This window comes from Macrotis lagotis, chromosome 2 (assembly GCF_037893015.1).
Source record: "Macrotis lagotis isolate mMagLag1 chromosome 2, bilby.v1.9.chrom.fasta, whole genome shotgun sequence".
Taxonomy (NCBI): Eukaryota; Metazoa; Chordata; class Mammalia; order Peramelemorphia; family Peramelidae; genus Macrotis; species Macrotis lagotis.
In genome coordinates, this window is record NC_133659.1 from 337,318,518 (window position 1) to 337,345,426 (window position 26,909).

Genomic DNA, 26,909 nt, shown 5'->3' on the forward strand with positions numbered 1-26,909 from the left:
AAGAGGTCTCCATTATTCTGGGGGTCTTCTCTCTAGTTCCACCATATTCAGGGTGCCCTGAGGTCAGGGGCTCTTCCCTTCCCAACCCACAACCTGGCCTCTTGGCCCCAAAGCTTCTACCTTGAGTCTTGTTTAAATAAAGTCAATGAAACACCATCTTCTAAAATTAAAGTTTATTTTCATTTCACATGGAAACCACAAATCTGAATTACATGAAGGACATGATTGAGAGAACTGTAGCCTGGACTACAGCCTGGCACTTAAGAGACCATGGTACCTGCGCCTCGGGGAGGGCCTGTGCCTCCAGAGCGGCCCGGCCGGCTCTGCCCACCGGGCCGGCCCACGGTCTTCCATGACACTTTGGGGAAACATTCCTCAATGGGTCACATTTCATCTGATTTGGTTCAACACTAAGTCAGTACATGGGTCGACAGCCAGAGTCTGGCACATTGCATTGAAAAGACGCTCTCCTCTAGCACTTGGTGAACAGTCCCAACAGCAGCTGTTCTACAGGAGATGAGGAGGGCAGAGGATGGGCAGCCAGGCCTGGACTGGGGGCAGCCGGTAGCCACCTGGCACTCAATACAAGTTGATGGGATGGGGAGGGGGAGTTTCTTTCCCCTCCCCCAGCAGCATGGGCATCGTTAGCACGGGCCCCTCTTTTGGTCCCAGAGCCACAAGCAGGTTGGCAGCCTCAGGAGCAGGGCTGGGTGGCAGGTGGAGGGGGCTACATAAAAAGGCCATTTCCCAACTCCATGCCAGGTCCTGGGCAGGGGCAAATGTCCCATCGCAGGCCTCATCCTAAACTGGCAAGGGCCCCCACCCCATCCAGGAAGCTGGCCTGTCCTTCTCTGACTGACCCGGCCAGGGAGAGGGCCTATAATACTTTGTCTGGTTTCCAACAGAGAGGTCTGTGGGGCAGGAGAGGAGCCACGATGCCCCCCAATACAATCCAGCTTTGTTGGCTCTCACACAAGGAGGATGGACAGATGGACGGACTGAAGAGAGAAACATGGCGGGCAGGCGGACATGCGGGCTGCAGCCAAAGGCCCCACCCAAGCAGCTCCCTAGCCGAAGGCCTTGTCTGGCGGCTCTTTCTTCCCCCAGCTCCGGCCAGGGCCAGATCACTGGAGGGACCTCAGCTCAGCCCAGCCCAGCCCTACCTACTCCCCAGTCACAGGCTTGGGGCCTAATGTCTTCCTACCCAGCTTAAGGCTTGTCTGACATTTAACTAATTTCTTTTTAATTAAATTACCTGAGCAGAGGTTTGATCAGATTTTTTTTTTTAAAGCAGAACACATAGAACTATACAAGCTAGAAACAGCTTTAAAAAACAAAAAAACGAGAACCAAAGAACCCCAAAAAGGCAAAGCAGAGCCCGGACCTCTGGGCTGGGCCCCTAAAGCTGAGGAAGGGCAGGGCTCACCCCTGCTCCTCAACAAGTGGCACTGTCAGGGGCTGGCCGAAGGCACGCCTGTTTAGGCAGGCCAGGGGCTTCCCTCGGTGGTGTCTGAGGTTCCTCCCACATCTCAAGGAAGTGCTGGAGACACAGCCAGCCCCCTGGCCTTCCCCAAAGGGCTAGCCAAAGGGAGACAGAGGGGGCCAGGAGACCACCGAGGAAGTCAGCTGTGGCCTCTGGGCAGCCAGAACCACAGGTGGGGGCACCTGGACCTTCACATTCCAGACCATGATTTGGAAAGAAGAGAAGAGTTCAAGATGGGCATGCAAGGAGCAGAATGGGCGAGTGGCTGAAGCCAAGGCCTCTTTGGTGGACCCGAGGCCACGGCCCTAGAAGTGAAGCCCACGAAGCCTCCAATGAGAGAGCAGCCAGACCCCAACCACACCAGGAACCACACTAAACCCCCAACCAAGCCCCATCTGCTGACCATGGAGCCCCAGCCCACCCCCACCCCAAGCCATGCCTGGCCTTTGTAAACATGGAGAGGAGGCCCTACCGATGGCCTGGGCCGCCGGGCAAAGGGAGATGAGGAACTGCAGGGCCAGAGCCAAAGGCAACTGTGGAGAAGGGGTGCAGAAGGGAGGGCCCAGGGGATGCGGCCTCCACCCCCCCGCTCCATGCACAGAGGCTGATGACTCAACAATTCTCCCCGCAACAAGATGACCGTCCAATTGTCTTATCCTAGAGGTGCTTGGCACCAACAAGTAACCATGGTATCACGATACCAACAAAGTCCATAGCCGTCCCTGCATTGCTCAGCAGGAACCCACCACCAGAGACCCTTGGGAGAAGTAACCCAAGCCAGAAGATAGCCTCTCAAGGCTGCGCGATGTGTGACCCCAGGCACCCCAATGCTCGGGGAACAGTTGCCAGCTGGGCCGTGGCTCTGGGGTGGATGTTGGCCCAGTCCTGGCCCCCACCCCTCCTGGCCCCTGCCCTGCCTGGCTCCTGCCGGCCCCTGCCTGTGTGACTGTTAGCACCATTCTGGTTTGTGTCGCTGCCCGCCTGGCTTGGCCACCACCGCCGCCTTATTTCTGAGGTCTGATCTCAGCCAGTCTCTGGAGACACGACTGCGTGGCTGTCATGGAAAGGATTAAGCTGACTGTCCGTTTGCCCACCCGGTAGAAGCCGTAGCACATCAGTCCCAAGAAGGATGCTTTCACGACAAACCTGGACACTCTGCTAGAGATGGATGGTGGCGGCACACTGGAAGACAAAGACGAGAGGCAGTTTGAGACGCTGGCTCTGCTGGGGGGCCATTTCTCTTTACCAGCCACCTGGATACCGCCGATGTTCTCTGCAGATGCCATCCAGAGGGGACTGGGGGCCTGCCCTGCTCAGCACCAGCCCTGACTCTGCCCTGGCAGCAGCAACCCCCCCCCCCACCCGGTGGCTACCCTGCCTCCAGGCCTTTGCTCTCCTGCCACAAACAGGCTACCCCAGTATCCACCTCTTGAGATCTAGGCCAAAGGGACACCTCCTCTGGAGGGCCTTCCTCAGTTTCCCCTTCTGACCCACCCTGAAGGAAAGGCCCAAGTCACTTGGCTGGACCCACAAGATAGCAAAGCCATACCCAACAAAGAATAAGCACTGGCCCCCCACAGCCAGGTGAGTTGGGCTCCGGCTGCACAGGCAGCTTAGCGGGGAGGGCAAGGAGGGGAAGAAGGGGAGTCACTGAGGGACAAAGAGAAGGACCTTTGTTCCCATGGGGGGGCTCACCTCATAATCTCCTGGATGTTCAAGTCTGTGCTCCAGTTCTTTTCGATGCCAGGGACATGGCCCATGCCCACCACACCAACCACCACAGAAGGGATGCTCTTCCTGGGCTCCGCTGGGGGACAAGGAAGAGAGGTGAGGCTGGGTGTGAGAGGCCCCTGCTCCGCACCACTGACTGTTCCCAGGGATGGAGAGAGCCCCTAGCAGTGCCACCCCAGCAGAAGGCGAGGGGCTCTTAATACAGCAGGATGCCTGGACAGTACCCGTCAAGATCGCCTCCCCAAGGGCATGTCCACACCCATTTCTCTCTCCACTGATTCAATTCTCCCCTACCAAGCAGGGCCCAGGTCAAAGGGTGACTCCCTCCCATCTCTCCTTCCTGCATCCTCCTGGCACATCTGGTATATGGATTTGGCTCTAGACAGTCATTAAGTGCCTACTATGTACCAGTTAATGCCCCTGAGGAGTGAGAGACACCCACAGAGAACCATGGACAAGCACAAGTCATAGAGAAGAAAGTCAACAATGAGCCTCTGCCTGCCTTGGTTTCCTCGTCTATAGAAAAATAACAGTTCCTCCTCCCACGCTGCTTGTGAGGCTCTAATGCCATCCTGATGGCACTCAGTACAGTGTGGGGAGCACACAGTAGTTGTTTTGTCTCTTTCCCCCAAGTAGGCACCCCCCAGTCTCCTCCCTGCACACATTAGGTGCTCTGCCTCTCCCCAGCACAAAGTGAGCTCACCTTCAGAAGCCCGAGGCAGCTCCAGCCTCTTGGCAGCCTGGCGCAGCATGTATGTCAGGTAGATGTCTCTTTCTGAGACAATGGTACGATGGAGGTCAGGAAACTCGCCGATCATCTCTGCCATCATCTGCTCCAACAGGTCCTTCTGCTTACACTTTTCCACATCATCTTTACTGAGAACCGAGAGAGAGGGAGGGGCTGTTTGGGGCTCTGGGGCTGCCCCCAGTTCCCAGCCCCCGGGGGGAGGAGCAGTGATGTGGGAATCCCCAGCCCTCAAGCAGTTATTCACTTATTGGATGGGGATGCAATGTTCCCTTTGCCTCCCCTGGGAGGCAGCATTAATGAACACGGCTCAAAGGAGGCCAGGAGAATTTTCTTCCATTCATCTTTCTTATTACATTTTTTTTTTCCTTTTTGTGAGGCAATGGGCCACACAGTGAGGTAATTATTAAGTGTCTGAGGCCACATTTGAACTCAGGTCCTTCTGACTCCAGGGCCGGTGCTCTATCTACTGCTCCACCTAGATGCACCCCCCCCATTCATCTTTCAATGGTTCTACTCTGGTCGCTCCTAATGGAATATCCTGGCCTCAATTTCTTCCTCTGAGCTCCGTGACCCAGGTTCCCAGATATGGAAACGACAAGGACTGTCCTGATTCGTGGTCCAGCCTCAATTCTAGCAAAGCGCCCCCCCCCTGAACATGACAAGAGGGCTTTGCTGAAAGTCGATGGGCACAGCCCCAAGGGTCAGGCCCATGGTGCCATCCTTTCTCCATGAGATTAAGCTCCTATGGGACTCAGATGGGAAGATGAAGGATTGAGGGGAACTGGGGGGACAAGTTGTCAGCCCAGAGTGTGGTGGCTCCTTCCTGGTCAAGGAGACCCATTACCCAATGAGAAGGAGTTGTAGAGCTGGACTCTGGTGGAGCCCGAGGAGCTGGCTGGGTCATGTACCTGATGGGGTCAGAGAGGAAGCACAGGCCCCAGGCCAGCTTCACCTTCTGCCAGAAGGACAGGGCTGCGATGGCTCTCTTGAAGGTTACTGGGATCGGCCGGTCACCAAGGTGGAACTTGCAGAAAGGGACTTTACTGGCCTGTAAAAGAAAGTGGGCGTGGGATCAAGACAGGGGGCTGCGGATAGACAGGCAGCAGCATGGCCCCAGGACTGGGCAGGGACTACAGCCCTCAGTGCCTGGAGAGGGAGCGGATGTGTGCTTTGTGCCAACTCTCAAAAATCAAAGCTAATGCTACCTTGGCCTCGGGTCATTTTCTATTTCCCAAGTAAATGATCCGCTGCCTTTCCTGTGGCCTTCCTGAAGCAAAAGGGATTTCACAACAAAAACACAGAGCACCATTCATTCACCACAAATCAGCAAAAGGGGAGGGGAGGGAGAAAAAGGTGATAAGAAGAGATGGAGAAGAGGAGCATTTGGGCCATGGAGTGGGGGGATGGGGGGACAGGACACCTCACTGACCTGGGACCAAGTCCATGTGCTTTTCTCCTCTGTGCCATCCCCCCCAAGGAGAATGAGACAAGACCCCAGGGTCACCCAAAGCTCCCTGCAGGGGGGACTTCAAGGCAGGATGAGAGAGAAAGGAAGGTCGGAGGCCATGCATCCGTCTGGGTAGCCACTAGGCCTCTCTGTGGGGTTTTCTAGGCTGGAGAAGGGGAGCTTGACCCCTCTCCAATCTGAATGCACAAACACTCTCGGGGCAAGGGACTGGAGGCGATAGATGTGTGACCAAAGCTCCAACAGCTGAGCTCTGAGGGGGTTGGGAAAGAGGCAAAATATAAACCCACACACTCCCGAGAACAGGAGGAGGTAGCAGGGAGGAAGGGGCCCAGTGTGTCTAGCCCTGTCACACATGGCCATGCCAGCCACCTCCCAATGGAGCCACCCCCCAGTCTGAGGCCTCACTGGACAGTGGTGCCCTCGCCCGCCCTGCCTCTGGAGGACAACAGCTCCCCAGAGGTTAATAGCATCACTTTCTCTTGAGCTAAGGAAAACAACCAGCAAACTCAAACTGTCCCCCTTGCCCCACTGAATTATCAACTTCACCAGAAAGCGTTGGGGGGAGGGGGTGTTGGTCAGGGCAAGGGTCAAAATGGAAGGCTCTGCTCCTCTGAGGAAGGAAGAGCTGGTCAGGCCCGGGAAGGGCCCCTGAATCTTCCCTTGATGACCCTGTCCTTGTGGGATTCAGGACCTCCTGCCCCTCAGCCCACCTCACCATTGCCTGCCCAGGTTGATGCTTCCAGGGTATTTTAGGACATCCACCCCAGGGCACAGAAGAGAGGGCAGCATGGGGCCTGGGGCACCTCTGGGGAGGTGCACTCACCTCCTTGAAGGCCTCTCTGAACTCGCCACCAGGGGCCATCCCCAGCTGCTCTGTGATGTGTGCTGAGACCTTCAGAAGGAGCATCTGCATCAGGCCCGACATGACCCCGTTCTAGAGGCAAGAGGGGAGGGCAGAGTCTATTAGATGGCAAAGAACCAGCCCTGGCTGGGGAAGGTGAAGGGGAGAGATTGGATGTGGGAATGAGGTGGGGGTGTGTGTGGCAGGGTTGAGGGAGGGTGGGGCCCTCACTGGGTAGAAGCAAGACATCTGCAAGAGAGGCCTGGTCCTGATTTGGGAGGCCCACAAAGAGATGCCAAGTGGAGGCAGCAGTGATGGAGCATTGGGCAGAGGCTAATCCTCTGGGAGGATGGAGATGCCAGAGCACCATGTTCAGGCCCTCAAATATTGACTCATGGGGACAATGATGTTTGCCATGGGCAACACTGCCCCAACAAACATGGAAGGACCCTGGGATTTGCATAGAGTTTAGAAGCCAATGCCAGCCCCTCCTAGCCCTCCTAGGATTCTCCTCCCATGCCCCACCCCTCCAGAGCTACCACACACCAGGCTCCCAGCTTCCCCTCCCTCAAGCCAATGAAGCTTCAGTATCACACTCCAAACACTTGCCCCTGATGGAACGTCAGCTCCTTGAACAGTCTCCACTTGCCTCTGTACCAGCCCCCCCACTCCTCACCGCCCCCAGCAGAGGAACCAGGCACAAGGTGGGATTTCTTGCTGACTGATGGTATCAAAGGCAGAAGAACTGACAGAGCAGACGTGCCTCAGTTCTCTTGTGGAGACAGAGACGAGGAGCACAGGGGGCACTTGGCACAGTCTGATCATCCACATTCTGGTGGTGGGAGCTAGTAGGCTTTTTTGTTTTTTTAGGTTTTTGCAAGGCAAATGGGGTTAAGTGGCTTGCCCAAGGCCACACAGCTAGGTAATTAAGTGTCTGAGATGGGATTTGAACCCAGGTCCTCCTGACTCCAGGGCCAGTGCTTTATCCACTGCGCCACCTAGCCGCCCTGCTAGTAGGCTTTTTTAAAGACCAAGTAACACAGGGGTCAAGGTGTGGGCCAGAGGTTTCATTGGGTTGTCAGCAGCAGAACTGGGAAGCTGGCAGGTGGGGGCATGCTCAAAGTCTGCCTGGATTCCCCTTCTCAGCTTCCCACAGCCCAAGACAGTCCTCCCAGCAAAGGGTCAGAGGTGAGGGAGAGCTGGCCATGGCAACGTGAGGGAAGCAGGAAAGGAGAGATTACAAAATACCGATTTCTGAGAACCCGGGGGAGATTAGGCAATGGGCCAGCGGGCTGGGCTGGGCAACGGCCCTGGCAAGAGGCCAGGGGGGGGCATCCAATGGCACCAGCCACTGCAAAGGAAGGAAAGGGGCCAGGGCAGAGTTGAGGACTGGGAAGAAGGGGTCGCACAGACAGAGGGGGAAGGAGGCAGAAGGATCCAAGCAAAGCATGAGGGCAGCCATGAGACAGGGGAAGAGCTAAAATGGGACAATCCTTTGGGATGGCAGGGAAGGGGTGGGGCAGAGATGGAGAGACAGAGAGAGGCGGAGAGGGAAACAGAGGGGGAGGGAGGGAGGGAGGGAGAGAGAGAGAGCACGAGAGAGAGAGAGAGAGAGAGAGAGAGAGAGAGAGAGAGAGAGCGCGAGCGAGCACGAGAACGCAATCTTGACCAAGTGAGGGCAGAGAGGCTCACAGGAGATAAAACAGACAATCAGTTACATGACGTTGAAAGGCTTTGCACAAACAAAACCAAAGCAATTAAGATTAGAAGGGAAACAAGTTAACTAGGGACTCCCCCCGCCCATGCCTTGCAGCAGCGCCCATCTCTGCTAGTGGTCTGAGATTCAAGCTATAGAGAGGAAGCATTTAACTGAGTAACACCAAGTCCTTCTCCAAGAGATACTAGCAGGTTTCAGATGAGAACTCCAAGTCAGAAACAACTACAGCAAAATGCTTCCACTCAGTAGTAGCAGCAAATGCAAGCCATCTTTCAGCCCCCCCTCACGCCCCCAACGTATGTTCCTCGGGGGGAGGGCTAGGAGGCATTGCCGGTGCAATGCCTGTACAGGCCATGAAGGGGTTAGGCCATTTGGAGTGACAGTCCAAGTCACTAAGCTCTGCAGTCTCTGGCGTCGGGGGGCCTCCAAGGTCTATTCCCTCAGGAGACAAAACACCGTGGTCCCTACGTGAACAAAGGCATCCATAGCATCATTCTAGTATGACAAAGAACAGGAAAAGATGCCGCCCCGTCCATAGAGGGACCACCGGATGGATGAAGGCATGTGAACGGAATGGGAGGTGGCGACGGAGGGAAAGGAGCAGACCCTGGAGATCAACCACCAACAAGAATGCTTCAGAGGAATATGGGAATACTCAAGACTGCCGAGCTGTCGCACAGAACCCAATGAGGCCTCTAAGGATACCACTCCCTGACTAGGTCTAGAGGGGTGGAAAGGAGACCCAGGCCTGGCAGAGAGAAAGATGGGTGTGCTTGAATAGACCTGTGACTAGAGGATCTGAAAACGTTTTAGGGGAGAGGAAAAGAGGGGCATGCCAGCACAACTTTCAAAAAGCAAAGCCCCAGAAGAGAAGGAAGGTTAGAGTGGACCCACCAGCATGCTTTGAGGCCAGCATGCCCACCTCTTGGCCTCCTTTAAAAAGGAACAGGCTGGATCTACAGTCTGCCAGAATACTAAAGACAACACAATCTCATTCACAACCTCCAGGGCTCTGGGGAGAGCAGGCAGAGGGTGGGGGAAGGGATGGGAACACCGGTGAGGGGTTCAGAGGGACCCTGGCCTAGGAAGCCACCTGCCAGGAGGAGGTAGAGGCGCTTTGGGCAGTCAGAGCCGCAGAAAGGGCAAGCCAGGCGTCTGCCGACTGCGGTTCAAAGCTTCAGTGACATTTTGAAAAGCACACATCCGATGGGGCAGATGCCCAACTAATCCCCATGCAGCTGTGCCAAGGCTTAAGGGGTGGGCCTGTTCAAACATGGGTGACGGGGACCTGGCAGCTCCACCAGGATGCTGGAGAGCTCACTCCCAGGGCCAGGTGCCAGGGACATCCTGGGCTGCAGCTCCAGTGGTCTGGGGCCCCAGGAATCAGTCTGAGACCTGTCCTTCCAGAAAGTTCCAATCCAGGTCCACTGACACCAATTCCCACCTCTCCACGTCCTCCAGAGGATGGTGGCTGATCGAAGGCTAGAAAGGCCCAGGGACGGGCAAGGTCAATGGCCTGAGGCCCTGTGGTACCACTCTGGGGGGGGCACTCTGAACCCCTCCGCTGGGTCGAAGACAGAGATTCTCATTCTTCATGTCTGACCCTTCAGAGCCAAGCACGGGGAAGGCTGATGAAAGGACGCAGCACCAAGAGAGGGGGCTTGGTGTCCTCACTAAGTTTTAACCATCCCCCATTTCCATTTTACAGAAGAGACTGAGGTTCGGAGTAGTCAAAGACCTCCAGATTAGGAGGTTTAAGACCTTTGACTGGTGACCTCCAATATTACTTTTGACTCAGGGTCACTTCATGGGTTGCTCAGTGGACTCCAGCGCTGGGCCTGAAGTCAGGAAATCTCCTCTGCCTGAATTATACCTGGCCCCAGACACTGTGTGACCCTGCACAAGTCACTCCACCCTGCCTAAGCATCCTCACCCATAAAATGAACTGGAGAAGGAAACAGCCAACCAAGAAAGCCAGGGTCACAGACACAACTGAAACCACCAACCCCTCAACTGACCCTCAGTGACCATCACTCGTCTCAAGCTGCTCTCACCGGCTTCTGGGCAATGTCTGGGCAGTCTTGGCCCACTGATCTAGAGCAAACCCATGGTTGCCACAAACCGAAAGAATCTGTGAGAGATAAGGAGCGCCCCCACCTTCTAGCCGGGGGGCCCTGGGTGACCAGAGGGCTCAGGACAAGGTTCCCAGTCTGGCCAGGCCCAGGCTTCCAGCCACAGTCCAGGCTTGGCATCATTTCTAAATGGTCAATGCCAGTGCCACTGGGAGGATGCCATGGTTGCAGATTCCAGGCAGTGCTGCCCCCTCCCCTTGCCTCCAGAGCAAAAAGTCCCTTGGCTCTTGGCACAGCCAGGGATGACTGAGGACCTGCTTGGGGGTCTGTCTCATCTGAACCTGCAGAGTAAAGCAGGAGCTGTGAGAAGATGCTTCCAGCCCACAAAGGTGACTCCAAAGGACATACAAGGTGCTTCCCTTGAGCTGTCTAGGACACAAGGGCGGGTTCTCAGGGGTTTCTGGGGAGGGGCAATAAGCTGACAATAGGGATCAACAAGTCCTGAGAGAGAAGGCAGGGAGGCCTCAACATAAGGTTGGAGGTGGGGATGGGTGTTCCTTAGAATGACAGTTAAGGCCCTATAGGCCCAGGGGAGAGCCCCACCTGGCTATGAGCAGGAGGGGCCAGCATCTGCTTCATTGCCCTGCCATTTCTGATGGATGAGCTCACCAACTAGCTGAGGTACAGAAGGGTTTCGACCCTGGGAGTACCCTGGATAAACTATCTCCTTCCGCCATTCTCATGAAGAAGATAGAGAGCAGCGGGTCAGTCAGTCAGCCTGGCAGAGCCACTGCTGGTGAGACATTTGGTCAGACAGAGGCTCACTGGCAGCCCAGCAGGAGCTCTCCAGTGGGGGTCTCTCACACTCATAGCAAGGCACCGAGCTGGGAGGGACAAGAGACTCAGAATCCACAAAGGTCTTGGGGGGTTCGATCTAGTTAGATAGAGGGAGCCTTCCCCCCAAGTCCCAAGGACAAGATGCGGGAGAGCTCACAGAAGCAACGTGAGGGGTCCTCCGCAAGAGCGAGGGCTGCCTCGGGCTCCCAGAGCAGGAATGTGAGAGCCTTGGCGACCTCTGTCTGGAGCACGGGGCCTCGTCATGGAGGCTTAAGGAAGACAATGATAAGCTGGAGTCAGGCCAGAGGAAGGCAGCCAGGATGGTGGGCAAGGCCTTGAGTCCACAGCAGAGAGGATGACCTAAGACCCAGGGGACCCTGAGGACTGTCTTCAGGGATCTGAAGTCACAAGAGAAAGGATTAGCCTTGTTTGGTTTGGCTTGAGGGCAGATCCAGAAGTCAACTCTGCAATCTCTTCCAACACCCAGTCTAACAAGGACACCTACTCTCCCCAGGTGATGAGGCTGGTGGTGGGGCTCCCTCTGCAAAGGTCTCTGAGTAGCAGTGCCCCCGAAGGCCCTTTGCCAGCTGTGAATTGGAAAAGTGGTTTCTCAGGCTCCCTTTTGGGCCATTTTCTCCTCTGCTCCCTGACCCCTGGAGTCCAACAGCAACTTCTTTTTTCACGTGATGATGTCCCCGACACCCAACAGCCAGTCACTAGAGGACCAAGAGACGTCCACAAGAGCCAAGAAACCATCATGGGGGCCCAAGTGACTCAGGAAGAGAACTGTGGCATACTTTAATCTCTCTACGGGAAGTTCTCACTGTCCACTAAAAGGACAAAAGACAGAGAACAGACTTTCAAAATGGTCCAAGAGGCTCCACATGATCTAACCAATGCAGACCTCTGTAGAAATGACAGCCAGTATCTATAGCCCTGTGAAAAAAATGCTCCAAATCACAACAGAGTGCCTCAGGCATCTCTGCTGGACCCTGAGTAGAGAAGTGCAAATTAATACAACTATGAGGTACCATCTAACACCTATCAGATTAGCCAATATAACAGAAAAGGAACATGACCCATGTTGAAGGGGATGTAGGAAAACAGACACTCATGCCCCACAGGTGGAGTTGTGAACTGAGCCCACCATTCTGGAGAGCAAGATGGAACCATGCCCAAAGAACAATAAAACTGATCATACTATTTGACCTAGCAAAACCAATACTAGACCCATATCCATAAAGAAATCATAAAAAATGGGAAAAGTCCCACTTGTTCCAAAATAGTTATAGCAGATCTTTCTGTAGTGGCAAAAAAATGGAAACAGAGGGGATGCCCATCCACTGGGGAATAGCTAGACAAATTATGGTATTGGGATGCGTTAGAACATCACTGTTCTATAAGGAATAACGAATGGTCAGACTTTTAGGGAAGAATGGAAAGAATTACAGGAAGTGATGCTGAGGGAAGGGAGCAGAACCAAGAGAACATTGTGAGCTGATCCACCTAGATGGCTGCACCTCCTCTCAGTGGACCAGAAAACCCGGATAACCCTGGGAGACCTGTTATGGACAATGCCATCGCCATCTAGAGGAAAACAAAACAAAACACTTCTCTTATGTTTTTCCTTCCTATTTCTTTCTTTGCCCTCTGCCCTAATTCCTCATACATAAAATGACCTAATATGTAAAATGTTAAAATCACAGCTGTTCACATGCAATTTTTCTTAGACTGCTGCTAGGAGGAAAGGGGTGGGAAGGGGGTAGAAAATTGGGTAACAGATATATGCATTTGGATGAATGTTGAAAAAACTTTCATAACATATCATTGAAAAAACAAAATTATCAATCAAAAAATAATCAATGTTGAAAACTCTCTTTACATGTAACTGGAAAAATGCAAAATACTATAAAGTGGGAAGAAAAAAACTGCCAATCAATCACAAGCCCCAGGGCAAAAATGGTTATGTCCTCCTGTGCCCAATGGTCCAGAGGGAAAGCTGGGCATGGCTGTAGAGAGGCACTCCATCCTTCTTGGCCCAAGGAGCTCTTCCAGCTTGACCAGGGGAGCTAGGAGCACCAGGGGCAGCAACCCGGTCTGCCCGGAAGGCTGCCCATCAGCCGGTGGAGGTCAAACAAGACCGAGGGTGTGCATGTGGCCACACACAGACCTCATCGAGCCCCTTGAGTCCTAACCTTGTGTTGAAACTAGGAGCTAGTGCAGGAAACCAACCAGTCTGCAAAGGGAAACAGCAAACCGTCCACAGCCAATAGGAAAGAGAGCTGAGCCCCAGCAAACTGGAAACAATAGCAAGATGGGAAGTCAAGCAGCATCAGCTCCTTGGGAAGAGGCATGCTGCAGCCCTCGGGGGATGTAGGGCCTGGTTCCAGAAAGCCATTGGAACCAATGCTAACAGAGGGACCTCACTGCTAGAAGTCAAAGAGGTCAAAGACACAGCAGCCTCTTCATCATAGTCGGGCTACGAGCCAGAAACCAAACAGATACACCCGCTGTAAGAGGTGACAACTTTGAAGGAGGCAGAGGAGGGTTGGAGGACACAAACTGAAGGCCACTAGGTGGCGCCGGGGCCTGGAGTCAGGAAGACCAGAGCACAAACGTGGCCTTGGAAGTTTCTGGCTGGGTGACCCTGGGAAGTCACTTCAGCTGCTTCTTCAACTGTAAAAAGGGGCTACTAAGAGGCCCCCCTCCCAGGGTGGCTGCACATGCTTAGTATGCACCAGCTGTGAGAAAGGGGTCCTGCCTGCCCTTCTTGGTCTGGACATGGAGGAGGGATCAATGAATGAATGACAGGCCGGACCTTTCCCAGAACTTTCTTCCTTTTTGTGTAAGGCAATGGGGTGAAGTGACCTGCCCAGGGCCACCCCGCTAGTGTCAGTCTAGAGTCCTCCTGGCCCCAGGACTGGGGCTCTGTCCACTGTGCCACTTGGTGGCCCTGACTCTTTTCAGAAGGGAGGGTTCAGTGTAGCAAGAGACAGAGAGACAGAAGGCGTGACCGAAGGGAGGTTTGTGTGAAGAGCGTGGGTGATGAAAGATGCAGGCAAAGCCTGGGCTTGTCTGGAGAAGAAGGGACCCTGAGTGGCAGGTGAGGGGAGCAGGAGACCCTGAACATGTTCAAGGAGAGAGGAAGGAGAAAACAAAATATGGCCATGATGACTGCCCTCGCCTCTGCTCAAAGGACCGGAAAAGAGAAAACGAGAGCAGCCCACAGGGAGGCCAAAGAAATACGGGCAAGTGGCAGGAGGGCCCCCCAACCTGAGGCCTTTGGTGACCCTGAGGCCGCTACGTCTGCCAAGCTGCCCTCAGGCAGCTGCGAATAGGCCTGAAGAGCAGGACCAGAGAAGAGAATGGAGCTTGTCTCTGAAGAATGGAACCAAAGGGAGCAGGCACGGCATTGGCAGAACGGGCCCTGCCAGGCCGTTGCTGGTGGCCACAGTGTGGCAATTGCTGAGCCTGAGCCCTGCCCAATGGTTCAACGTGAAAAGTGGAGGGGATCCTTCAGTGACAATGAACTCAAGGCCAAGGTCCTGCTGACACTGCCCAGAGGAAGAATTATCCATGGGAAGCCCTCTGTGCCGCTCTCAGACCGCAGTGAGCCCACCCACCCCAGGAAAGAGTGCCGAGGTCACTGCTGTGCTGTTCCATGGCCCTCCCAGCATGGTCAGCACTAGAGGTCTGGTGCAAAGGGCGGGGATGCCCACCCACTGAAGCCTCCAGGAAGAGTCTGGGGCAGCTGCATTCTCTTGCCCGTGCTGGGGATGGGGGAACACCATCTTCTTGGGCAGCTCGGCCAGGAGCGCCTGGGACCACAGGAGGGGCTCCTACCTGCTTGACGGCTTGTTGGAGCTTTTCCAGGTTGATCTCTTTGGCCTCCTTCAGCAGCGTCTTCTCATCCATCTTCAACATGGAGACTCGGTACTGGCAAAGCTCCACCACGACCACGTCTGGCTGCACCTCCTGGATGGTCTGTGGAGAGAGGAAGGAGGGCAATGACTGGCCAGGCCCCTCCCCCAAGTGCTCTGGGGTCATGTCTCCTGGTCCCCAGGCTGTTCTCGTTTTTGGGGCCCTGGTTTCTTGACCAAAGCAAGATTTCCTTCATTGCCACTCTCCACTTCCTTTCATCTTCCCTCCTGAGCACCCCCATTCATTCCTATCAGTTTTTATGGGGGTTCAGGGAAGAGTCCTCCCACAGCCCCCCAGAATGGGTTCTGCAAGCAAGTTCTTGATGGGGCTGTGGGTCTGAGCACAAGCAGATGTTGACCCCCCCCCCCACAGGTCTCTGTGGCTCCTTGGCACGCTCAAAGCATGGGGTGGGGGGGAGAGCTCTGGGATGGGGGCATCTTCCCACCTGGCTGGAGAAGGTTCACTGCACCATAGCACCTGTCTGTCTGCCACGAGTGCAGCCTTAGAGCTCGAGGGGATGTGAGAACGCCTGCAGGTCAGGGGCGGGGGGGAGGAGAATGCTTCCAGCCTTGGCAGAGCAGGATGGGGCAGTTAGTAAGCACAGGTCTGTGCCAAGTACCCATGTGGGGCCTCTTCTGGTAACCAGGCAGTTCTCCACACTGAGTTCATGAGACGCCCAGGCCCCAGGCAGGACAACAACCAGCGATGGCTACACCAGGGGAAGGAGAGTAGGGCTTTGCCCAGCAGGACCCCCAGCCCTGGCCCTGCTCCTGAGCTGGGGTGAGCAGGGGACAGGGCCTGGGGGGGGGGGGGGTTGAGGAAGAGACCCTGGAGCTTCCCTCACGGCCCCACACCAAAGCTCCCTGCCACTTTTATTTGATGGCTGGAATCACCCCCAGTAGCCTAAGCCCCAGATGGATAGAAGGAGGGAGGGGGGGTGTGTGACATTTTCAGATGAGATAAATCCAGATGAAGTTTCCAGAATTAAAGGGGTAAACATGTTTCTCCCCTTCTCCTCAGCAGGAAGAACTAAGTGGAAGAAGCCTCAGGTCTTCTCCCTTCTCACTAGATAGTTCAGGACCCACGAGAGCTCGCTTTAATTAACTCATTACTGAACTTTCGCCCACTGGGTCTCCAGTGCTCAGCCCTGCGCAGTGGGCAACCACAGGACACCAGGTAGGCAGAACCCCTGCATCCTGCATGTCCCTGCACTTGGGCCTGGCTTTGGGTCTTCCTGTGCAAGCTCAGCCAGCTTCAGGACCCCTCCCAGCTTCTCTCATCAGTCCCCCAGCACAAGGACCCTCAGGCGGTCTCTGAGGGATCCAGGTTTGTCCAAGCTCCCCATTCTCCACAGCCCCCCCCAAAGGCTCCCCCATCCCCCATACCTTCACCACATCTCGCTTGCTGTCGTCACTGAAGTGGGCTGTGCCAACCACGTACACCTTGCTCCCTTCTTCTGTGACCAATTCTGTGACAGTACCCGGCAGACTCGGTTGCTTTTGCCTCTTCTTCATTTTCATCTCCAAAAGGATCTTAAAAGCATCCACATCGGCTGCAAGCGGGGTAAAAGACCTCCACTGTGGCACCTCTGTACATAACTCCACGTGCAACATGGGCATGTGGGCATCATGGAGGAGTCACTGCCAACTTGGCCCCCAATGAAGCAAATTTACCTGCTGGGCTTCTCAAGGAACAAGGGCAGTCTCTGTACAATCAGAGCGTAGGCCCTTTAAGGACCACCCGCCCCAGTCTACCCGGGGGTCTACCCAGACCTCTGCCTACACCATCAGCCCTGGCAGGCACAAGTCAACCCCATTCTACTAGGGCACTTACAGCGTGTTGCTAACTGCCAAGTGAGGACGCAACTGCTTGACTACAGGCATGGGACACGAGACCCTCGGAGCTGACTGAAGGGGGGCACAGCAGGGAGCCCTGGAATACCTCCCTGCCATTCCCCAGGTCTGTCTTAGGGATTCTGGACCAGAGCACCAGGGGGAGGGGCTGGCCCTGGGCCAGCATGACCTTCCGTAGAGCCGAAGGGCAGACAAGGCCCTCAGGACAGGCCCTTGCAGACCTATCAGAAGGGTGGGAGCCCTTTCAGCTACATCACCAACCCTCCTCCTCCCCAGGCTTCCCACTTCCTTTCAAACTTCTACAGGATGCATTGGGCAGGCCAGGCAGCAGTCTAAGTGAAAGCTGAATCTAGCCCCCAGGACCTTCAGGATCCTGGGCCAGAGATCATTTGTCATCTTGTAGATGAGAAAATGTGGGTGAAATGGTGAGTGAGCTGCCCAAGGACACGTGGCAAAGAAAGAACAGAGCTTGCATGGGAGCGGCACCTCCCACAGCACCAGCAGGGTTCAAAGCATGGTCTCAGGATTCCTGGGCCCCTTCCAGGAAGTTCATGATGGTCAAGCCTTTTCGGAACCCTACTGGGATGTTTTAGTTTCCAACATGGCAAGTAGGACCAGATGCAACACAGATCAACAAAAGCTCTTTGGGAAGGAGAGTGTCAAGGGTCCTGAGACCACAAGGTTTGACAACCCCGTACCAGACCCCCAGTGTACTAGGCCTCGGGGTTCTAGACCTCCCAAATACTAGACCCCTAGTGTACTAGAAGTTGACTAGGTCTCCCATGTGCTAGATCTCCCTCATACTAGACCTCCAGTGTGCCAGGCCTCCCGCATACCAGGCCTCTCTTACACTAGGTCTCCAGTGTACTAGATGCTCCATGTACTAGACCTCCAGTGTTCTAAACCTTAGTGGATAATCCCTGCCATCCTGGAAGTCACAGGCCTTCAGCTGCCTGAAGAAAGCCCTTAAGATCTACTTCCTATTCCCTCAGTCTTCTTGGCAAGACTCCTTTGGAGCTCAATGGTCAGGGGCAGCTGGCTGGACAAATTCAGGAAGAGAAGCCAAGTTCTCTGCTTCCCTTGGGTCACAGGGACAAAGTGTTCTCCTGCACCTAGAGCATAAATGTTGGCCTCCTAGCCGTGGAAGAGTCAATTAAGGTTCTAAAGGATAAACCTACAGAGATTCTGGGTGTCACTGGGGGCCGCCCCGGGGTCACACTCCGACGCCCCGGGTGAAGGGGCTGGCTCCTCGGCCGCCTGCAAAACAGAACAACAGCATGTTTCAGGAGAAGCTGCGGACACGTAGCCAAGCCCCACGAGGCTCAAGCTGTGGATTCATCTGCCTGCGATCAGGTTAGGTGATACGATCACTTGACCCAAATCCCTGTGAACAACTGAGGCAGCCCCAAGACATGGCCTGGCTTCTCTGGAGGACAATGAGTAAGCACAGCAAAGCGGCCCACCCTGGGCAGAAAGAGCCCCGATGTCTGAGGGTTATCCTGGAGGGCCCAGCACTGCTCTTGCCTTAATGCTCACAGGCAGGCCTTGGTGGTGGTGGTGGTGGTGGGGGAGTTCTGCGGAGCAGAGAGGGGACATGTGGCTAGATCTCTTCTCTCCTGAAGCATTCCCTCCCCCTTCAGCTATTTTGGTTGCTGAGAACCTCCGGTGGACAAAACATCCTACCATGCCCCCCCACCTCGGGCCCACTTCTACTCAGACAGGAGGTCTGTCCCTGGTTCTAATCACTCTTTCCAGCCAGTCTCAAATGTTGTTCAACAGATGTTTATTTCTTAAGCAGCCATGAGGTGAGCGAACCCTGACCTGAAGGGAATTTAAAATCCAACCCTAATGACTGAAGCCCTTCTGCCCCAAGACAAGTCATTTAAGGACTTCCTGTCCAGGGAGCAAAGGGACCCATCAGTCCCAGGGCTCCTGGATTATCCAAAGTCATGGAAAACCCTTGACCCACAGGCCAGCACTTGTTCTCCCAGGGACCCAAGGTCTCTTGTGAGTAAAATACCTTTTGCACATGTGTGTCCCGCCCCCCCTTGGCCCTTCCAAACCTTTCAGCTGCAACTTTTGCTTCCTTCACTGCACCTACTCTCCCACGGCGAACCCTACACCTCTACCCCATCATCTGGTAGCTATCCCTACCTCCCTCTGTCCTGCTCTTTCAGTACAAAACATCCCCCCCATGCCAGCCACTCCTCTAAACTTATTTTTTTGTTCTCAGAATTAAAACTTTTTTTATTCTTTCTCATTCTCAATTTAGTGGCGACCTGCTCTCATTTCTGCATCTGCACCCCCTCTCTCTACTCCTATTGCTACCCACCCAGTGTAGGCCTCCATCACCTCCAGCCTGGCCTTTTGTGATTGTCTGCGCAGTCTCCCACACAGTCACTAAAATGACCCACCCAAGGCCTGGCTTCTGCTCAGCCACATCCCTTTGCCAGCTCCCTGGCTCAGCCTTTTCCATCCAGTACTAACCCATTTTCCCCAAGTGCTCCAGCCTGGCTAAGAGAGGAGGGCCATGAGGCTCCAAAAGGGACAAGCAGCCACACAAACTCACCTCTGGGGGTTGATCCTCCTGCATCCCGAGGAAGCTGGCTTGGGTCTCCAAAGGAGCCTGGCCTGCAAGAAGACACACAAGGTCTGAGAAGGCCACTTTATGTGGAGGATCCTCCAGCGTGTTAAGCACAAGGCTTTATCTGCAGCCAGCCTGCTATGAGGTACGTGGAGCCCAATGGATAGAGGGTGGCCCCAAAGTGCAAACCACTCATTCCATGGGAGCTGGGAGGCTGAATGACACAAACTTCTACCCCCTCGAGTCCTAAGCCAGGCTGCCTTAAAGATGCCCATAGGAACTCCATGCCAAGCCCCTTCTCCTTCCCAGGCCTCAGCTTCCCCAGTCAGGAGAAGGAGAGGCCAGACCAGATGATCTCCAAGGACCTTTGATTCTAAGGTCTGGTTATCGTGAATCAATCAGCAATCATTTACAAAGTGCCAATGAGGTACCAGGCCCAGCGCAAGGTGCCGGGAATACAAAGACAAATAAAACGTTTAATTTGGTCAAGACAGAAAAGTTGCTACCAATGATGTTGGAAAGGTGGGAGGGAAAAGGCACACTGATACAGTACTGGGGGAGCTGTGACATCAGCCCCCTTGTTCCAAATAATGCAAACTCCCCAGACGGACCCTTCCCTTTCTCCTGCCCGGTACCAGCACACTCCTGGTGGAGACAGAGCAGGTGCTACTTGGGTGTTGGGGGCATTGGTCAGAGCATCAGAAGGGTGCCAGAACAAGGGCAACAACACTCAGACTGAGTGCAAAGACCAACTGGGGTCCCAGGAGAATAGGAGGACAACAGTTCTTCTTCTTGTGCCTGGTGCCCAACCCTCTTCTCCTTTTCCATCATCCCTTTCTAACATTTTCCCTGCTTCTTCCCTACCTTGCCTCCAATCTGGTGGTCAGCTATCACTTCATCTACACCCCCTTTCTCTACTCCTACTGTCTCTACCCCAGGCCACCCACCCAGCTCATGGACAAAAGGCCTGGAAGCTAGACAAGCCAGACAAAATGCCGAGGGAGGGTGATGCTGCCCTTCTCCAGGCTGGGGTGGGGTAGCACTGGCCTTCGTGAATGCGTCCCTGCCAACCGGCTGGCAACTCTCCATGTCCCCTGATGCCCCTTTCTTCTCTCCTGCTTTGTCTCTGACCATTGCTAACGCATCCTGTCAATCATAAGCCTTCAAGACAAAGTTGGTCAGAGAGAGATCATGAATGAGGAACTTTCTAAACTGACTTTAGCTGGAGGGGAAGAGAGGCAGACCCTGCCGCCACAGCCTTCTGGGTGATAAGTTACAGCACATGAAGAGCAAAAGCTGGGGGGAGAGGGGCACACATCTCCCCATTCCCTCATGCCCCCCTTCACATCAGGAATGAGGATATGGCCAGCTACCCCACCACTGCCGTAAGACATTTGGGAAGTCGGGTCTGGCTTCTGGTTATTCTTCTAGAAGTCTCACCCCATTCTCCTCCTCGCTGGAAGGCCTCTCTGGGCCAAACAGAGACCTTCAATCCCCAAGTAAGGCCAGAGGCCTAAGGCTGGTCTACCAGAAAGCCTCCCCTCTCTCTACAAATGACAGCAGAGCCTTCCGGTTTGCAGAGCACCCAGGAGGTTGCTCAGAACAAGCCCAAGAGGCCCAGAGGAGGAAGGCACACTCCTTGGACACAGGAGGAATTAGAGACTCTCTCATTTCTACTTCTATCAGGCCATGAGATCCTTGGCACAGGACAAACCTGACCTCACTGCTTCAGTAAGCACACCAGAAAGAAAAGGCGGATTTGATCCATTAAACTCTCACAGAGGGATAAGAAAAAGAAGAACAATGGCCCTGTTCTGTTTCACTGACCACAATGATGATGAGGATGTTTGTCTTTTAGTCTCAAAGAGACCACGACATCAGGAGGTGACGCCATGACAAGCACGTGAATTGGATTTGAGTGAGGGGCTGCCGTGCTCACTTCACCAGCCTCTCTTCCTCCTCCAGAGCCATCTGGGTCCAGTGGCCAGAAAGGAATCAAGATGCCTCAAGATGGCCCTGGATGCGATGTGCCCAAGGTCACAAAGCTGGTAAGTATTAAGCATCTGAGACCAGATTCAAACTCCCGCCCTCCTGACTCCAAGGCCAGTGTTCTATTCACTGAGCCACCACAGACGCCAAAGATACGAAAAACTCAACATTGGGCATGTCCAAATCATAATCAAACAGACTTTGGAAAATACTTCATTTTGCCTACTCATTACATTCAAGTTTTTATGAAAATGTCATGTTTCACCAGTCACTCATCATCACTGTTTGTTTTGGTACTAAATGTTATCATTTTGAGGGGTTTTGTTTTTCTTACCAACAACAGTTCTCTTGGACTTAGATATTTTTCTTTTTTTTCTTTTTTTTTTAGTTTTTGCAAGGCAATGGGGTTGTAGCTTGCCCAAGGCCACACAGCTAGGTAATTATTAAGTGTCTGAGGCTGGATTTGAACTCAGGTCCTCCTGACTCCAGTGCTGGTGCTCTATCCACTGCACCACCTAGCTGCCCCCGATATTTTTATTTCTTATCAGGACAAGGCACATTTCTACAAAATAAATCTTTCTGATGATTTTTGAAGAATCTTGATTAAAATATTAAATAACTTCATTAAAAAAATGAACAATACAATCAATACACCATTGGATCAGAAACCACTGACCTCCTCACTTTGGATATTTCTCTCAATAATGAGACAGTTCCCTTGCCCACCTGCCCAGGTGCTTCTCATCCACATCCTCCCTGCATGTTTGTCAGACAGAGTCCACCAAGTCTGCTGGAGACCCCACATGGGACGCAGAGCGGACCAACCCATCCCATCTGTCTGGCACAGTTTCTGGGCAAGTTCTGAGTTAGAACCTGTTCACACCTGCTTGATGTCCTGCCTTCACCACTGCCACCTCAGGATGGTCCTGGGTGATTCTTCAGGCTGTTCTGTCCCAAAAGTTGTATCCATATGAGAAGAGGATCAAAATGCTGGCTTCCAAAGCCGGGGCCAGTCAAGGAGCTTTGCAGTCTCCTGAGAGTGAGCCAGCCCAGCGTCCTAGCCTTTGAAAATCGAAGCTCAACTTACAGCCCTCGATTCAAAGCCATGATCTGGGTAAGAGATTTTGCCAGGCTGGTGGAGGACAGAGCGGGGCAGAGAGAAGGAAGGAGCCAGAGAGAAAGGCGGGGGGGGGGGGGGGGGAGACAAAGAAAGGGGCAAGTCGAAAGAGAGTGGAAAAAAGAAACATGCATACAGAGACAGAGTGGGGGGTAGAAGACAGAGAAGGTGGGGGAGAGTCAGAGGAAAGAGGGAGGGAGAGAGGAGACAGAAGTAGGGGAGAGAGATGGATCTTAGCAGGAAAAATCAATTAGCAAATCTAATCTTGAAAGGCACTGAACTGAGCATCTGGTCAAACTCATCCAGTTTACAAATTGAGAAAGCTGTCCCTTCGACCCTTCTCAAGGTGACTGGGTGAATGAGTGGTCTTTGAAAGGCCCCCCAGCTCTATTCAAGTCCAGATCCTCCTTAGCCGGTCCTGCTTTTCAATCCTTTAACATGGGGGGGGGGGGTCCACAAAGGGCACACTGTGTTTTCCAGCCTCTGGGCCTTTACTCAGCACTCTTCCCTCTGCCTGGAATGCCCTCACTCACTACTCATCTTTTAAGGACCAACTCCAAAGTCCCTTCGACTAGGTCCCCTTATGTGAGGATCTTCTGCTCCCAGACTAGGAGTCCCAAAGGCTCCTATTCTACCTAAAGTTGGTAAGAAGGGCTCCGTAGACAGCAGGTGCTCAGGGCATGTTTATCATAGTACAGCTGGGGGAGCTGAAGGCCAGTCTAGGTGACCAGTGTGGTGAGGGGGGCCACAGGGCAGGGGTGCACCTGGGCACCCCTGAAGGAGGTCTATCCTCTTTCTCTCTTGATCAGTGCAATCGGAAGCTTCCCCGAAGTCCCTGAAACCCCAAGTGCCACCTCCCGACTGAGGCCCGACCCCAGCTGCAGAACTCGAGCCCCTCCTCTCCCTGGCTGGCACACGCGGCTTCCAGAAAGGGCTGCCAGGGCCCGCCTGGCAGACAATCAGCCTGGAAGCGTGTTTTCAGTCCCTGTTTTTTGACAGAAAGTAACCAACAGCTGCTGCTTCCAAGCAGTGATTGAAGGAGGTTTGCTGCCAACACACCCAAACAGATTAAGATCTTTAAGAGGGGGGAGGGCCCCGGCAGTCTCCCAGCAGCCTGGCTGGCCTCCCACAAATGAGGCACACGAACGTGTCCCAAAGCTCCCTTTGCTGCTGGTCTCCTCCCACCCTTCCCAGGACCCAGGTGTCCTACCTTCCCAGGCACTCACAGTGATACCAAGGCCGGCAGGCCAAAGGCTCAGGAGCCAGATTCCAGCCCCCGGAGGTTCCCTCCTGTCTAGACTCCCAGGACCAATTCTCCACCCCCCCCTCCAAAAAAAGGGTACTTTTGTCCCATGAGCCCCAGCTCCCAGAAGACCCAGGCTGAGTCCAAGGGCCACACTGGGACCCCTGATGGGGAAAGGTACATCACCAACTTGCCCTTTAAGGGGTGTGCCAAGGTGTGCCCACCTGCAGCAGACCCATCAGCTCCATCTGCTGCCTCCCTCACCATTGAGAGTGTCTGAGGAGAGGACCCCCCCCCCATCTTGAGGAAGCCTTTTTGGAGGCTGGCCACTCCAAAAAAGCCCCATGAGAATGCAGTGACAGACTCTTCTAGAGCCTGGGATGAAAGCAAGGCCCAGGAAAGGGGCTAGCCTTGGCCCCTTGGGGACACCCAAGTCACTGGGGAGCAGGGTGGCTGCTGCCTGCTTAGAAGTGAGGTTGGGGCAGGGTCTGCCCCTTTTCTCTGGCCCTCCTGTGGCAGTTGCCTGACCCTGGGCAAGGCTCGCAGTCCTCAGGGCTGGTTCGGGAGGGTCCCACCTCCTGGGGCTGTGGTGGGAGCACCAGTCACTGGTCAGCTTCTTCACCTGATGAGGGATGGCCGACAGGCCCGATCAGAGCCGCAGAGACTCCTCTCCTTCCTTTCTAGCTGAATCTTCTAGGGACAATTTTCCAAGACATCTAGGAGTAGAGCCCTGGCCACCACCCCTTGCTCCCTCAGACATCTCTGTTGCAGGGGGTCACAAGGCTCCCTTGATGCCTTCCTCTGTAAACTGGGGGGTAACAGCAGCTGCAGAGGACAGCCTTGGTCACTGGGCCAACCTTGGTCTTGTTCTCTCCCCATCCCTTCTGGGTCCTCTTTAAATGGCCCCAGGGTCACCTTGGACCAGGTGGGGGGGTGCAGTCTCTCCCACCCTCCCAAGACTTTAGCAGAAAGCCACAGAGCCTCATCTACAGAGAAGCAAATGCCAAAGCGGCCCAAGTTTGGGGGACAGAGCCGAGTTCGAGTCCCTGGACTCTGGGCTTCAGTTCCCTCCGGTCAGGTGAAAGGAACCGGACTTCATACCTCGTCTGAAACATCAAATATTCCTTTCCCAAAGAAGGAAGTTGAGCAGATCTTAGCAGCCCCAGCAGGGTGCTAATGGGGTGCAGAGAGGGTGCCCAAGATCCTTTCAAGGAGGGGATTCTTTCTCTCCACCAAAGAGCCCGACCACAAGGAGCGAACAGCAGTGGCACAGAAGGATGACGGACCAGAAAGCACAGGAAGAAGAATCCGTCAGCAGTCACTCACAGACCCAGAGCCGAAACCGTCTCCTCCTGCCCCACGTCCCCATCCAGGCTGAATCTACAGTCTGCCACTAACAAGGGGGTGAGGGAGGTATGCCCACCATGCCCTGCCTCTCAGCCGGCAGAAAGGTCCAGCGAGCCCTCGAACTCAGTGCCCACCAGGCTCCCATCCAGCTGGGGGGCCTGAGACTCAGAAACTCGTGGCTGGCTCCTTCTCGGAGCCCCTGCCGACCCGGGGCAACAACATCCGAGGGGCCGGCTCCAGAACGCCTCCCGTTCACCTTCGCTGCCCCGCTCCCCGGGCCCCAAGTCACCGAGTCCGGGAGTCGGGCACCTCTGAGGAGACACCTGCAAGGCCTGGGGGCTCCTGGCACTGCCCCCCCGCCCACAGGGACCAAGCTCCTCTGCCTCGGGCTGGGCCTGCTGTCTGGGGCACGGAGGTGGAGGCCGGGCCCCCCCACGGGGCCTAGGGCACGGCAGCTCTTCTCCCCCACTGTCCTGCAGGAAGCCCTAGGGAGCACCTACTGCATGCCCGGCGCCACACCTCGTCCCTCCCCCCGGGGCTGGGGCTCCTACCTGGGGCAGGGCCTTCTCCTGTCTTCACCTGGGCAGGGTCCCTCAACAGCAAGCGGGGTCCGGGCTAAGTGCGCACAGGGGCTGACCTGTGGGGGTGAGTGCAGGGGGAGAGTGGGGGAGGGGGAGAGGAAGTGGGGAGAAGAGTGGGGGAGGGGAGAGGAAGTGGGGAGAATAGTGGGGGAGGGGAGAGGAAGTGGGGAGAAGAGTGGGGGAGAGGAAGTGGGGAGAAGAGTGGGGGAGGGGAGGGGAAGTGGGGAGAAGAGTGGGGGAGGGGAGGGGAAGTGGGGAGAAGAGCGGGGGAGGGGAGAGGAAGTGGGGAGAAGAGCGGGGGAGGGGAGAGGAAGTGGGGAGAAGAGTGGGGGAGGGGAGGGGAAGTGGGGAGAAGAGTGGGGGAGGGGAGAGGAAGTGGGGAGAAGAGTAGGGGAAAGGAAGTGGGAGAAGAGTGGGGGAGGGGGAGAGGAAGTGGGGAGAAGAGTGGGGGAGGGGAGAGGAAGTGGGGAGAAGAGTGGGGGAGGGGAGAGGAAGTGGGGAGAAGAGTGGGGGAGGGGAGAGGAAGTGGGGGAGGGGGAGAGGAAGTGGGGAGAAGAGTGGGGGAAAGGAAGTGGGAGAAGAGTGGGGGAGGGGGAGAGGAAGTGGGGAGAAGAGTGGGGGAGGGGAGAGGAAAGGGGAGGGGGGAGGAAGGGGAAGCAGGGAGGTGGGGAAGAGAGGAGGAAGTGAGGGTAGGGGGGTCAGAGTGGGGGCGGGGAGGGGAAGAGAGGAGGAAGGAGAGAAGAGTGGGGGAGGGGAGGGGAAGGACAAGGGCCCCCCGGCAGCCCCGCCCCGAGGGCCCCCGCTCCCCTCCCCTCCCCCGCGGGCTCCCCAGACCCAGGCCGGGGGCGCTCCCAGGGCGGCGGGACCCCCGCGCCGCCTGCTCCCCGGGCCCCCGGGCCCCCGGGCCGCCCCGTCGCTCCCTCACCTCCGTGGCTCCCCGCTCGCTCGCTCGCTCCCGTCGGTCGCACGGGAAGGAAGGGGGAGCGCGGGACCGCGGGGCACGCCGGGAAGGGGAGTCCCGGCCTCGCGTCCTTCCCCGGGCGGCCGCTCCGGACCTCGGGGAGGGGACTACAACTCCCGGGGGGCGGCGCGCCACCCGGCGCCCGGGCGCATGCGTGCTGACGCCGTCCGGCCGGCCGGGCGAAGGGGCGGGGCCCGGCAGAAGGGGCCGGGAGCGGAGAGGGGCGGGGGAGGCGGGGGCGGGGCCCGGGGCGGCCGGGCGGCCCGGCCGGGGCTGAACTTGAACTCGGCGCTGCCCCTCCCTGCGGCCACCCGGGCCCTGCCCTCCCCCATGGCGCCCCGGGGGCCGGGTTTCGGGTTCCAAGCAGGACACTATTTACAAAGGGGGAAACCGAGGCAGCCGGCCCCACCCGCGCG

At 55.6% G+C, this 26,909-nt stretch overlaps 1 protein-coding gene across 5 annotated transcripts; it reads right to left on the reverse strand.

Moving 5' to 3' along the window:
* Window positions 1-25,588, reverse strand: TRABD (TraB domain containing). 5 transcript variants are annotated; one of them, XM_074227209.1, is made up of 10 exons: window positions 25,503-25,588; window positions 19,241-19,302; window positions 17,850-17,928; window positions 16,204-16,370; window positions 14,741-14,881; window positions 6,254-6,364; window positions 4,871-5,010; window positions 3,918-4,090; window positions 3,179-3,290; window positions 1-2,665 (listed from the first exon to the last, which is right to left on the reverse strand). In XM_074227209.1, exons 2-10 carry the CDS (start codon window positions 19,262-19,264, stop codon window positions 2,488-2,490), a joined length of 1,125 nt encoding a protein of 374 aa, XP_074083310.1. In that variant the 5' UTR covers window positions 19,265-19,302; window positions 25,503-25,588; the 3' UTR covers window positions 1-2,487. The 5 variants fall into 5 exon arrangements, with proteins under 5 accessions (XP_074083310.1, XP_074083313.1, XP_074083312.1 ...); XM_074227212.1 differs by lacking the exon at window positions 25,503-25,588 and adding an exon at window positions 25,028-25,450; XM_074227211.1 differs by lacking the exon at window positions 25,503-25,588 and adding an exon at window positions 24,706-25,450.
* Window positions 25,589-26,909: the final 1,321 nt, after the last annotated feature.

Bases quoted from the DNA above. Each gene is read 5' to 3' on its own strand.
- TRABD (XM_074227209.1), bottom strand. From the start codon at position 19,264: ATGCAGGAGGATCAACCCCCAGAG. The intron at 17,929-19,240 runs GTGAGTTTGTGT...TCTGTTTTGCAG, and splicing joins AGGAGGATCAACCCCCAGAG to GCGGCCGAGGAGCCAGCCCC. The intron at 3,291-3,917 runs GTGAGCTCACTT...CTTGTCCCCCAG, and splicing joins GCTGCCTCGGGCTTCTGAAG to CGGAGCCCAGGAAGAGCATC.